Genomic DNA, 12,401 nt, shown 5'->3' on the forward strand with positions numbered 1-12,401 from the left:
TTTTCCCCCCCCCCCCCGCTTTTTTTTTTTTTTTTTTTTTTTTTTTTTTTTTTTTTTTGAGACAGAGTCTCGCTGTGTTGCCCGGGCTGAGTACAGTGGTGCGATCTCAGCTCACTGCCACCTCTGTCTCCCAGGTTCAAGCGATTCTCCTGCCTCTGCCTCCCAAGTAGCTGGGACTAAAGTGCCTGCCACCACGCCCAGCTAATTTTTGTAATTTTAGTAGAGACAGGGTTTCACCATGTTGGTCAGGCTGGTCTCGAACTCCTGACCTCAGGTGATCCACCTGCCTTGGCCTGCCAAAGTGCTGGGATTACAGGCGTGAGCCACCATGCCTGGCCTGCTTGTCACATATCTCTTTCTCTCTCTGTCCATCTTTATTTTTATTTTTTTATTTTACTGTTTGAGATGGAGTCTTGCTCTGTTGCCCAGGCTGGAGTGCAATGGTGCGATCTCGGCTCACTGCAACCTCTGCTTCCCAGGTTCAAGCGATTATCCTGCCTCAGCCTCCCGACTAGCTGGGATTACAGGTCCCCGTCACCACACCAAGCTAATTTTTATATTTTTAGTAGAGATGGGGTTTTACCATGTTGGCCAGGCTGGTCTCGAACTCCTGACCTCAGATGATCCACCCACCTCGGCCTCCCAAAGTGCTGGGATTACAGGCATGAGTCACTGCGCCCAGCCTGTCCATCTTATTTGATGCATTTTAAAGTGTCAGACACCTGTTATTCCTAAACACTTCTGCGTGCATATCATTGACTAGAGTTCAGTATTTGCTGATAATTTGGCTTCTTTTTTTTTTTTGAGACGGAGTCTCGCTCTGTCACCCAGTGTAGTGGCCTGATCTTGGCTCATTGCAAGCTCCACCTCCTGGGTTCACCCCATTCTCCTGCTTCAGCCTCCTGAGTAGATGGGACTACAGGTGCCCATCACCACACCCGGCTCATTTTTTTTTTTGTATTTTTAGTAGAGACGGGGTTTCACCTTGTTAGCCAGGATGGTCTTGATCTCCTGACCTGGTGATCTGCGACCCTGGCCTCCCAAAGTGCTGGGATTATAGGCCTGAGCCACTGCGCCCGGCTGATAATTTGGCTTTTAGATAAATTTACGTACCATAAAATACACAAATCTTAAGGTACCCTCAGATTTTGATAAATTCATACACTTATGTAACCCAAACCCATCATGATATAGGCCATTTCTATCACCCTAGAAAATTCCTTGGTGTTCCTTCCAAGTCAATTCCTGCCCCAACCTGCAAGCAGTTTTGACTGAAGAAATACATGATATTTGTTTAATGTGTGGTGTGGTGTGGTCAGGTGTGGTGGGTCACGCCTGTAGCCCCAGTTACTTGGGAGGCCACAGCAGGGGGATCCCTTAAGTCCAGGAGTAGAGGCTGCAGTGAGCTATGATCATGCCACTGCACTCCAACCTGGGTGATTTAAAAAAAAAAAAAAAAAAAAGGTTATATTTTGCATGGTGGCCCAGAGCATACATACCAAAACAAAACTTTTATTTATTTATTTATTTATTTATTTATTTAGAGACAGAGTCTTGCTCTGTTGCCCAGGCTGGAGTGCAGTGGCACGATCTCGGCTCACTGCAAGCTCCGCCTCTCCGGTTCACACCATTCTCCTGCCTCAGCCTCCCAAGTAGCTGGGACTATAGGTGCCCGCCACCACACCCGGCTAATTTTTTGTATTTTTTAGTAGAGACAGGGTTTCACCATGTTAGCCAGGGTGGTCTCAATCTCCTGACCTTGTGATCCGCCCGCCTTGGCCTCCCAAAGTGCTGGGATTACAGGTGTGAGCCACCGCACCCAGCCCAAAACAAAACTTTTTAACAAAACGTAGCTTTAAAAAATGTGGTTCTCAGTCTTCTGTACTTATTTCTTGACCCACTTATTTCTGTACTTATTTCTTGACCCACTTATTTGCAAGCAGCTACCAGCTGCTTGCAAAACACAGGTCTAGGTGCTGATCCCCTAAATAAAAATGAAAAACAAATGCCTCACCATGCCCCCCCTTATGAACCTCCTCACTTTTGAGGTGTTTTGTTTTGGAGATGGAGTCTCACCCTGTTGCCTAAGCTGCTGGGAGGTAGTGGCAGGATCTTGAGTAGCTGAGATTACAGGTGCCCACCACCAGGCCCGGCTAATTTTTGTATGTATGTATGTATGTATGTATTTATTTATTTATTTTTTGAGATGGAGTCTCGCTCTGTCGCCCAGGCTGGAGTGCAGTGGCGCGATCTCGGTTCACTGCAAGCTCCGCCTCCCGGGTTCACGCCATTCTCCTGCCTCAGCCTCCCAAGTAGCTGGGACTACAGGTGCCCGCCACCACGCCCGGCTAGTTTTTTTGTATTTTTTAGTAGAGACAGGGTTTCACCGTGTTAGCCAGGATGGTCTCGATCTCCTGACCTCGTGATCCGCCCGTCTCGGCCTCCCAAAGTGCTGGGATTACAGGCTTGAGCCACCGTGCCCGGCCAATTTTTGTATTTATTGTAGAGACAGGGTTCTGCCATGTTGGCCAGGCTGGTCTTGAACTCCTGATTTCAAGTGATCCACCCACCTCGACTTCCCAAAGTGCTGGGATTACAGGCTCAGCCACTGTGCCGGCCACTTTTGAGGTATTTTGCAAGCACCAATTGCATCATCAAACCGGTTCTATTCCTTTAACTTAAAAACAAAACAAAACAAAAGGCACAATTCATGCTTTTTACAGAAAACTTGGAAAATAGGAAAACAGAAGCCCTCCTCTCAGCCCTGGCCTCCTCCATCCGCATCCCCTTCCCTCCCAGGCCCCCAGGCCTCCTCATTACTTTGCAGGGGTACTTCCGCGGCGCTGCGCCCTGGCCCTGCTCATTGGCGTCTCTGAAAGGAGTGGCTGCAGCTTCGGCTTTCCAGATAACCAGAGCTCTAGGCCGTTTCCCAGATTGGAGCACTGTAGGTTTTAAGAACTAAAACTTTAAAATATCAGCCATGTTAAAGGCAGTTTCTTTTCTTTTCTTTCGTTTTTTTTTTTTTTGAGACAGAGTCTCGCTCTGTCGCCCAGGCTGGAGTGCAGTGGCCAGATCTCAGCTCACTGCAAGCTTCGCCTCCGGGGTTTACACCCTTCTCCTGCCTCAGCCTCCGAAGTAGTTGGAATTACAGGTGCCCGCCACCAGGCCTGGCTAATTTTTGTATTTTTAGTAGAGAGGGGGTTTCACTATGTTGGCCAGGTTGGTCTCGAACTCCTGACCTCACGTGATCTGCCCGCCTCAGCCTTTCAAAGTGCTGGGATTGTGTTTTGTTTTATTAAAAGCCCAATTAATTAATAAAAGAGGCCGGAATCAAATAAAGAAAGTGGTAGCCTTTATTTGCAAATATGCACGCGCTCTCGGGCGGGGTTCTCCAGTCCGCAAGTAGGGAGGGCCAGGGAAGTCGCGGGCCGGAGAAGTCGCGCTGGCACTTGCTGGCGACAGATTTTTATGCCTTGCGATCGGAAAGGGGAGGGCAGTGGGTGGGACGGGGGTGTCTTCATGGGCGTGGATGGGTAAGTTTTGATTTCTTCAGGTTGACGTTACTTGGCGCATGCTCAGTTGGTTTGCGCTTTCCTGGGCGCAGGTAAATTGGTGGTGAAGAACTCGGAAGCAACAGGGACTATGCCATCTTGTTCATTTTTCCTCCATCTTGGCCCATTCCTTCACCCAAACAGTCCAACCTCTCATTGATTATAAGCCTTTAGGGCGCAGTTTTCTCTCTGGCTGCTTCCTGCTGTTCAGGGGCGTAGTTAGGGTCTGAGGTTGGCAGTTGGGTGTAAGGGTGTAGGAGCATTTGATTGAAGGAAACTCGAGTAATTTTCTTGGACCCTGGCTTGGAGAAATTTTATAAAAATGGGAGCAAAACATAAAATAATGCAGAGAATTAGTAAGGGGATTAGGAAAGGAAGCATTTGTTGTACTATTGGCAGCAGCCATACAGGGTGTCCGGGTACTAAAGGGCTGTTAAATTGTTGGAGTTCTTTCTTGATTTTGTTTAATCTTTGAATGTTGGTGTCAACTAGGCCTGATTCATTTATGTAGTAGCAACATTCTTCTCCAAGGAAAAGGCATGTTCCTCCCTTTTCAGCAGTAAGATCATCTAATGCCCGCCTATTTCGTGCCGCTACCTGAGCCACTGAGGTCATCTGACGCTGTAAAGAGGCTGGGCTTTCAGCTGAAGCCCCTATGGCTGCCTGGAGCTGAGTGGGGAGGGTCTGTGTGGATGGAATCGAGTGGGCGAGGGCCCCTGTTCCAAGTCCTGAGGCTACTAGGGACGATGCTAAGGAAACCCCGATAACTAATGGAAGAAAGATAGCCCGTTTTTGGATTTTTTGGCTAGGAATAGTGAGCTGAGAAGTTAGTTCGGACAATTTTCCTTTACCATATAGGGTTAAACTGGGTACCAAGGACACCGGAATGCAAAGAGACTGGGTGAGGGAGGTATAGTTAAGAGTTTTGGATAAGGTATGGTTACACCAGAAGTAGCCGCCAAGGGGAGCCGTCTGGGTTTTATTGGGAGCTTGGGTGTGATTGCACCATGAAGAATTTGGAGTGGAGTAACAGAAGGGAAGGGGTAGACTTTGTGGATTATGATATAAGGGGACTTGAGACAGGGGCGCTGATTGAAGTGAGCCGGTAGAGTCATTGGTAGTATTGAAAGCGGCTGGTAGGGGGACTGCCAAAAAGGGGGCTTTGCCGAGAGTAGCGCACAGAAAGCATTGGGAAAGATTTTTCAGTCCGGCTGCCTGCGATAGATTAAGTCCTAGACGAATAAGGGCCAACCATGAGAATGGGTCTTTGTTGTTTGGGGGGTTTAACTGTTCCTGTAGTTTTTGTTTGCGTTGTTGTATGACTGTGGTTAGATTTTGTAGAGCCTGCACAGTTTTAGGGAATTGTATCTGTTGGACATACGGTCTAATTACCCGGATGGTTGCGGTTGGATATGAGGAACTGACTGTTGAATAAAGTCCGCCTTTTACCCCGCTGGCCCACCGGGAATCCCAAGGATCTTTGATGAGAAGTCTGTATTTTTTAGTATTTTTGTCCTGGGTAAATATGCTTGTTGTCATTTGTAGACCCCCACCTGTCCAACCTAATTGATGTATGTTGCAGTAAGAGTAGGGGCACCCAACATTAGCCTCTTGCCAGTAGTTCCAGCAGTTATAATGGGTCTGGTCATATAGGAAGCACAGGGCCGGGCGATAGCCTGGAGTGAGGGAACTTAGGGTGAAGTTTAAGTAGATGGCCTGTTGGCAACCTAGCGGGGGGCAATCTGCAGTACCTTGCATGACTGAATGAACTTGGTTATTTGTGGTCCAAGTCTCAGTGACAGAGAATCTCCACACAAAGTTAGGAGTAGTAAGAGGAGTTACTGGGATTATAGTTAACCATGATAATATTAACAAAGGTGCAGAAAGTACGCTCATTATGGCTAAAGTCACAGAGGGTTCCTTGCCAGGCTCGGTCTTCTAACTGATTAGGTGAGAAGTCGGGGAGAAGAGTGGCTAAGGGTTCTATGAAGAGGAAGTCAGTAATTGTCTTAAAAGAGAAAGGTATGGCAGGTAGGGTGCTAATGGTGTGGGTAGAGTAGGGGGTTCTTGCGGCATGAGAGGGCGCCCGTATACCAGTTCAAAAGGACTAAGGCCCGTGGGGCTTCTAAGTGCTGCTGGTAGTCTGGTAAGGGCAAGGGGTAGTAGGGTTACCCACGATTGATGTGCCTCTATGGAGGTTCTGGTTAGTTGTTGCTTGATGAGTCCAGGTAATGTTGAGAGAATCTGCAACCAGGGGCACAAGGGCATCATGAAAACAATGTTGGAGCCCGGGTGGGGATGAGAGGGTAGGTTAATGGATGCCCTAAGTTTGGTTAAGATGTTTCGTCCTATAAGGGGGTGGGGCAATCGGGCATGATGAGGGAAGAGTGGGCAAAAGTGGGGCAAGAGGGCATGATGAGGAAAGAGTGGGCAAAACATGCATAGTCCAGGCAGCAATTTAACATCGGGGTCTGCCGAGGGTTAGACGCTTTACCGTTTACCCTAACTACTGAAATAGTGGAGCGTTGGCTAGGTCCTCCATAGGACGGCAAAACAGAGTATTGATGAGAAAAGAAATGGGCTTACCCGCTACCTGTAGCGTTACCCTGGGCTGGGCGAGGGTGACCGGGGTCTCCGAGTGTGGGCACCGTCAGTCCTCGTCAAGGTGTAGGAGTTGGAAGGAGCCTTCCCACCTTTGAGGAGAGGCACTACGTTGAGGCGCGGTGCCTGTCCTGATGGCGGGGCAATCAGACTTCCAATGCCTCTCCTGCTGGCAAGCTGGACATGGCGTGGAAGGCGGGCAGGGATGTGGGCACTTATTAGCCCAATGCTCAGTCATAGGAGACTTGTCTTTTATCTTTTCTGCCGGCAGAGTGGGCAACGCTGGTTGGAGGGCAGCCACCAAAGCCTGTACCCAAACAGATTGCAGGCGTGAGCCACCGCGCCCGGCTCCTTTTCTTCCTTTCCATGTAATAGCTTGATTGAGAAATAATTCACATATCAAATTCACCCTTTTAAAAAGCGAGCAACGCGGGCGCGGAGGCCACGCCTGTGATCGCAGCGCTCTGGGAGGCGGCAGTTCCAGGCGGGCGGATCATTGGGCCGGGAGTTTGAGACCACCTGGGCAACGTAAACTCCGCCTCTATAGAAACAATTTAAAAAAAAGAAATAAGGAGCGCGCGGCCCGCGGGGGCAGCGCCTTTACCAGCCCGAGCCTGCAGCCCCCCAGGCCGCGCCGTCCTCGGCTCTCCCGGGCAGCGCCGGGGTTTTGTCAGGCGCGCGCTGCTGTTTGCCTGGACTGCGCTCCCTCTGACCCTGAAGCCAGCGGCCCCACCGACACGACCTAAAAAGTGAGAGCCGCACGCGGGATCCGGAGACCACGCCAGAGTCCCACAGGCGACGGCTCCCCCCGGCGGGTCCACCGTCGCACGTCGGCGCATGCGCGCGGCCAAGCCGCTGCCCGCGCCCACGCCGCTGCCCGCGCCCACCAGCGCGCATGCGCGCCCCGTCCCGTACCTCCCCGTGCTCGGCCGTGTTGGTTCGTCCGCGCCGGGGGCGGGGCCTGCCTGGGCGCCCGCGGGAAATTTGGCGGGAACCGCGCCCGCCCCTTCCTCCCTTTCTTCTTCCTTCCTTGCTTTCGCCGCGCACTCCGCCGCCATGGAGCAGCGCCGCGTCACCGACTTCTTTGCGCGCCGCCGCCCCGGGCCCCGCATCGTGCTGCCCAAGCTGGCCTGCCGCACCCCCAGCCCCGCCAGACCCGCACTCCGCGCCCCGGACTCCGCCACCAGCGGCAGCCGCAAGCGCGCCCGCCCGCCCGCCGCCCCCGGACGCGACCAGGCCAGGCCGCCGGCCCGCCGGAGGCTGCGGCTGTCGGCGGACGCGGTGAGGGATGTGGGGAGACTGAACCCGGGGGTTGGGGGCGGGGAAACTGAGGCCCGGGAAGCGGGGCTCGGAGAGACTGAGGCCGGGGTTCGGGGGCGGGGAAACTGAGGCCCAGGGGCGGACCTCGGGGAGACTGAGGCCGGGGAGACTGAGGCCCGGGGGGCAGGGCTCGGGGAAACAGGCCGAGGGACGGGGGTGGGGAAACTGAGGCAGGAGGGGACGGGGCGGGGAGGCAGGGCGGGGCGCGGGGAATTTGAGGCCGGGGGGCAGGGCGCAGGGAACTCTGGGACAGGTCGGGGGACCCTGTGGCCGCCCTGACACCACTGGGGGCTTGGCTGGCTTCTGAGATGAGCAGGAGGCACTGCGGGGTTTGCGCCGGGATCTGATGATGATGATGGGGCTGGAAGGGGGGTCCGCCCTGGAAACTGCCCGGGAAGGCGAGAGCAAGGCTGTGTCCCCAGCCAGCTTTAGCGCAGACCACAGCCTGCGGGAAGCCCTAAGCCCCCGAGCCATGCCCATCTGTTAACTCAGAGGGGCTTCTGATCCTTCAGGGTCTTCTGCAGAGCCAGGAGCACCAGGTCTTGTCATGGGTTCACCCTTGGGGTCCCTCTCACCAGGTTTCCAGCCCCAGTTCCCCCGAGGCCCCTGACTCCTCCGAGGCCCCTGACTCCCTCGAGGCCCCAGACATCCCAGCCTGCCCTTCTCTGGGCCAGAAGATAAAGAAATCCACCCCGGCAGCAGATCAGCCACCCCAGCTGACGTCCTCGCAGAACCAGGTGAGGGGCGGGGCCTGGGGCAGATTGGGGAGGGCTGAGTGGTGCCGGCCTGACTGCCTGGCCTGACTGCGTGACGGCACCACGTCCCCTGATCCCCTTGAAGGACACCATCTCTGAGCTTGCGTCATGCCTCCAACGGGCCCGGGAGCTGGGGGCAAGAGTCCGAGTGCTGAAGTCCAGTGCCCAGGATGCTGGGGAGTCCTGTACCCCAGAGGCCAAGGGCCGCCCTGAGGAGCCATGGTGAGTGCTGGGTGGGTGGCCAGGAGGCCTTGGGAAAGGCCGGCTGGTGGGAGGCATGGCCGGGCGATCCTGGCAAAGGCCCAGGTCTGCTCCTTCCGAGGAGGGAGGTGGTGAGGTCACCAGGGCGTGGAGCCAGACTCCTGAGAAAAAGGTCCTGGGCACCGCTGGCCCTTTGCCCTCAGTCCCTCCTGTTGGAGGCAGCTCCTGCCTCCGGCGCTCTGGCAGGTTCCAAATGCTCCTAATGCTTTGGTGTGTTGTCTGCCCCTGCCCCTGAGAGCTGGCGAAACTGGGCTGGGGAGAGGGCAGAGCTTCCCTGGGGATGCTGCATGGACACAACAGAGCTGGGGTGTGGAGCTGGGCTTTCCCATCACCAGTTCTACCCCTAACGGTGCCAGTGCTGGTGGCTGTGCAAGGGCCGTGAAAGCCATCGTGTGTGGCGTGGCAGGCCCCATTGAAGGCTCCCTGGTCGAGGAGCCTGCTGTGGCACTGGAGGGGTGGGGGCCTGCTGCTTCTCACAAGGCTCCTCCCTCCCTGACAGTGGCGAGAAGGCGCCCGCCTACCAGCGCTTCCATGCCCTGGCCCAGCCTGGCCCACCGGGGCTCGTGCTGCCCTACAAGTACCAGGTGCTGGCGGAGATGTTCCGCAGCATGGACACCATTGTGGGCATGCTCCACAACCGCTCTGAGACGCCCACCTTTGCCAAGGTCCAGCGGGGCGTGCAGGACATGATGCGCAGGTGAGTGGCCGCGGGGGGGCTGGGGCTGCCCTGGAGTTGGGAGGGGGCCCGGGCCTGCCGCCTCCTGAGCCGGCCCCCTCCTCCTGTAGGCGTTTTGAGGAGCGTAATGTTGGCCAGATCAAAACCGTGTACCCGGCCTCCTACTGCTTCCGCCAGGAGCGCGGTGTCCCCACCTTCAAGGATGGTGTTAAGAGGTCAGATTACCAGCTCACCATCGAGCCACTGCTGGAGCAGGGTAGGTGCTGGGTGCAAGACCTCGGTTTCCCCATCTGTGACCCACACACTTTCTGGGGTGGGTGTGAGGTGCTGGGCGGCCTGGCCAGGACTCAGGCCTGGACTCGTCCCACAGAGGCTGACGGAGCAGCCCCTCAGCTCACGGCCTCGCGCCTCCTGCAGCGACGGCAGATCTTCAGCCAGAAGCTGGTGGAGCACGTCAAGGAGCACCACAAGGTGAGCGGCCCCCGGCCCTGCTGTGCAAAGATGGTGGCACCAGCACTGCCTCAGCACATAACCCTGTGCTTGGAGCATCCCTGCCACCCACGGCTTCTCCCGGGATGGAACCGGGCTGGGTTCACCCTGAGCTGAGGGCTGGTGTGCTCAGGGTGCAGCTGCAGGCACTGAGAAGGTCCCCAAGGCATTCAGCGAGTACGGGCCGTGGGAGGCCGTGTGCTCTCCCTCCAAGCTGAACACTGGGCAGAGGCTAAGTGACTTGCCCAAGGTGGCCCGGCTAGGACGGGGACTTAAGCATAGACAGCCCCACCTCACATGCAGCCTGCCCTTGTTTCAAATGTGCCCAGTGTCACCCATCTGCTCTTTCTCCCCAGGCCTTCCTGGCCTCCCTGAGGCCCCCCATGGTGGTGCCGGAGGACCAGCTGACCCGCTGGCACCCACGCTTCAACGTGGATGAAGTGCCCGACATCGAGCCAGCTGTGCTGCCCCAGCCACCCGCCACGGAGAAACTCACCACTGCTCAGGAGGTGCTGGCCCGGGCCCGCAGCCTGATGTCACCCAGGGTGAGGCTGCGAGGCTTGGGCAGCCCCTTTCTCCCGGGTGGGTGGGCCAGCCTGACCCCGGGCATAAGAGGTGGGGCCTTGGCGATGAGCTTGACGCCTCATCTGGCTTCCTCCTTGGCTGGGAGGTCCAGAGAGTGGGCGGCATTTGCCCTCTGTCCCCAGCTGCAACCTCTAAGCCTGGCTCTGTCACTTGCCCCATGTGGGGAGTTGGCCCCGGTCAGGCGATGCCACACACTGGGACACTGCATTGACCAGCACAGACCACCCAGTGTGCCGGGCTAACTTGTGCCTTGAGAGATACCGGGGACTCCTGGGCAGAGAGCCAGGGGCATGTTGCCTCCTGTGACCTCTCCGCCCCAACTTGTCCCTCCCGCAGATGGAGAAGGCCTTGAGTCAACTGGCCCTGCGCTCTGCTGAGCCCAGCAGCCCCGGGCCCCCCAGGCCAGCACTGCCGGATACCCCACCAGCCACCCCGCCTGCAGCCTCTCCCAGCGCTCTGAAGGGGGTGTCCCAGGATCTGCTGGAGCGGGTGAGTCGTCCCCCGTGATGGCGGGTGGGGGCCTGGTGATCTGCTGCCCACTAACCAGGTCCCCACACCTGCTGCAGGTCCGAGCCAAGGAGGCACAGAAGCAGCTGGCACAGATGACACGGTGCCCGGAGCAGGAGCAGCGGCTGCAGCGCCTAGAACGGCTGCCTGAGCTGGCTCGCGTGCTGCGGAGCGTCTTTGTGTCCGAACGCAAGCCTGCGCTCAGCATGGAGGTGGCCTGTGCCAGGATGGTGGGCAGCTGTCGCACTGCCATGAGCCCCGGTACGTGCACGGCGGGGTGAGGGGGCGTGCACAGTGGAATTGCCCAGTGCTGCAGCCGCCTCCCCAGGTTTCTGACCAGGGGTGTCTATCACTGATTTGTTCCGTTCAGATGTGCAGTGGGCACTGGCCGCTTGCACTGGTGTGTGCTGGGTGCTTTGCCCTCCTTTGAGCCACCCCTGAGCCTCCACCCAGCCCTTCCACACCTGCAGCCTCTGGAGGCAGCTTCCCTCTCACAGCCCTGGCCCGTTTCCCTGACCGCCTGCAGTGCTTGGTCAGAAGGGGCCCCACATGCACCCTACACGGCCTCCCAGGCCTCTGGTCACCACACCCTGAGCACGTGGGGGTCCCCACACTACAGGGCACGCCCTGCCTCAGGGTTTTTATGGGCTGGTGGCCTCCATGCTTGGTGCCTTCTCACATGGCCTCAACTGTAGGCCTGGCTCTCTCCACTCACTGTTATGCCTCCCAGACCCGGGCCTCTGATCAGAACCACCTCTGCCTTAAGGCCCGGGGAGGGGGCACTGAGGGCGACCAGGCGGGCACAGAGGTCGGGTGGTCAGGCTGGTCTCAAGTGCTGCCTGTGTGGGGCTGGGGCCCAGCACCAGCCTGTGTCCCCTTCTCCTCCCACAGGGGAGATGGAGAAACACCTGCTGCTCCTCTCCGAGCTCCTGCCAGACTGGCTCAGCCTTCACCACATTCGCACCGACACCTACGTCAAGCTGGACAAGGCCGCGGACCTGGCCAGCATCACTGCACGCCTGGCCCGCCAGGCCCGCGCTGAAGAGGGGCTGTGAGCCTGGGGGCCACTGGACAGATGGGGGCTTCAGGCTCACTGGCCTGGGGCCACCAGCATTTTCTTTTATGAACATGATGCACTTTACTTTTCCTTTCCGGAGTGCCCCTGAGGGCCAGAGGCAGAGCTGGGCTGCAGGCTGCACAGCCCGAGGGTCTTTGGCTGCAGGTGGTGGCCCCTGCATGGGGCTCACCTGGTGGATTCACATTAAACCGGTTTCTGTGGGCACCTCTGTCCTTGCTGCTGGTGGGGAAGGGAAGCCAGATCCCAGCACCCCCTAGGGGGCCATCAGGGCAGGGGAATGTGGCTGAGGGTGAAGGGGGCTTTGGCAACATGGGGTTGGGTAGTGTGGGTGGCAGGAGGCCATCCCCTCTAATCTTGGAACCTCTGAATATGGGACGTTCCACAGCAAAGGGTGACTTGTCATTAAGAACTTCAAGATTGCCGCAGGGGCCTTCACAAGAGGGCCAGAGCCAGCCACCTTTGAAGACGCGGCCCTGCCCCGACACAGGCAGCCTGGAGAAGCTGGGCAGGACATCCCTGGAGCCTCCAGAAGGGACTGGCCTGCCCACACACTGACTTCAGTACTATAATAAAGTCGT

The 12,401-nt window shown here is 56.9% G+C and overlaps 1 protein-coding gene across 1 annotated transcript; it reads left to right on the forward strand.

The window, feature by feature from the left end:
• Positions 1-7,125: 7,125 nt before the first annotated feature.
• Positions 7,126-12,027, forward strand: CDT1 (chromatin licensing and DNA replication factor 1). The gene is made up of 11 exons (XM_025369929.1): positions 7,126-7,433; positions 8,051-8,074; positions 8,111-8,209; positions 8,313-8,449; positions 8,988-9,185; positions 9,275-9,420; positions 9,535-9,635; positions 10,010-10,198; positions 10,575-10,727; positions 10,805-11,006; positions 11,637-12,027. The coding sequence occupies exons 1-11, from the start codon at positions 7,209-7,211 to the stop codon at positions 11,798-11,800; spliced, it is 1,638 nt and encodes a 545-aa protein (XP_025225714.1). The 5' UTR covers positions 7,126-7,208; the 3' UTR covers positions 11,801-12,027.
• The last annotated feature ends 374 nt before the right edge of the window (positions 12,028-12,401 follow it).

Source organism: Theropithecus gelada, chromosome 20, assembly GCF_003255815.1.
Source record: "Theropithecus gelada isolate Dixy chromosome 20, Tgel_1.0, whole genome shotgun sequence".
NCBI lineage: Eukaryota > Metazoa > Chordata > Mammalia > Primates > Cercopithecidae > Theropithecus > Theropithecus gelada.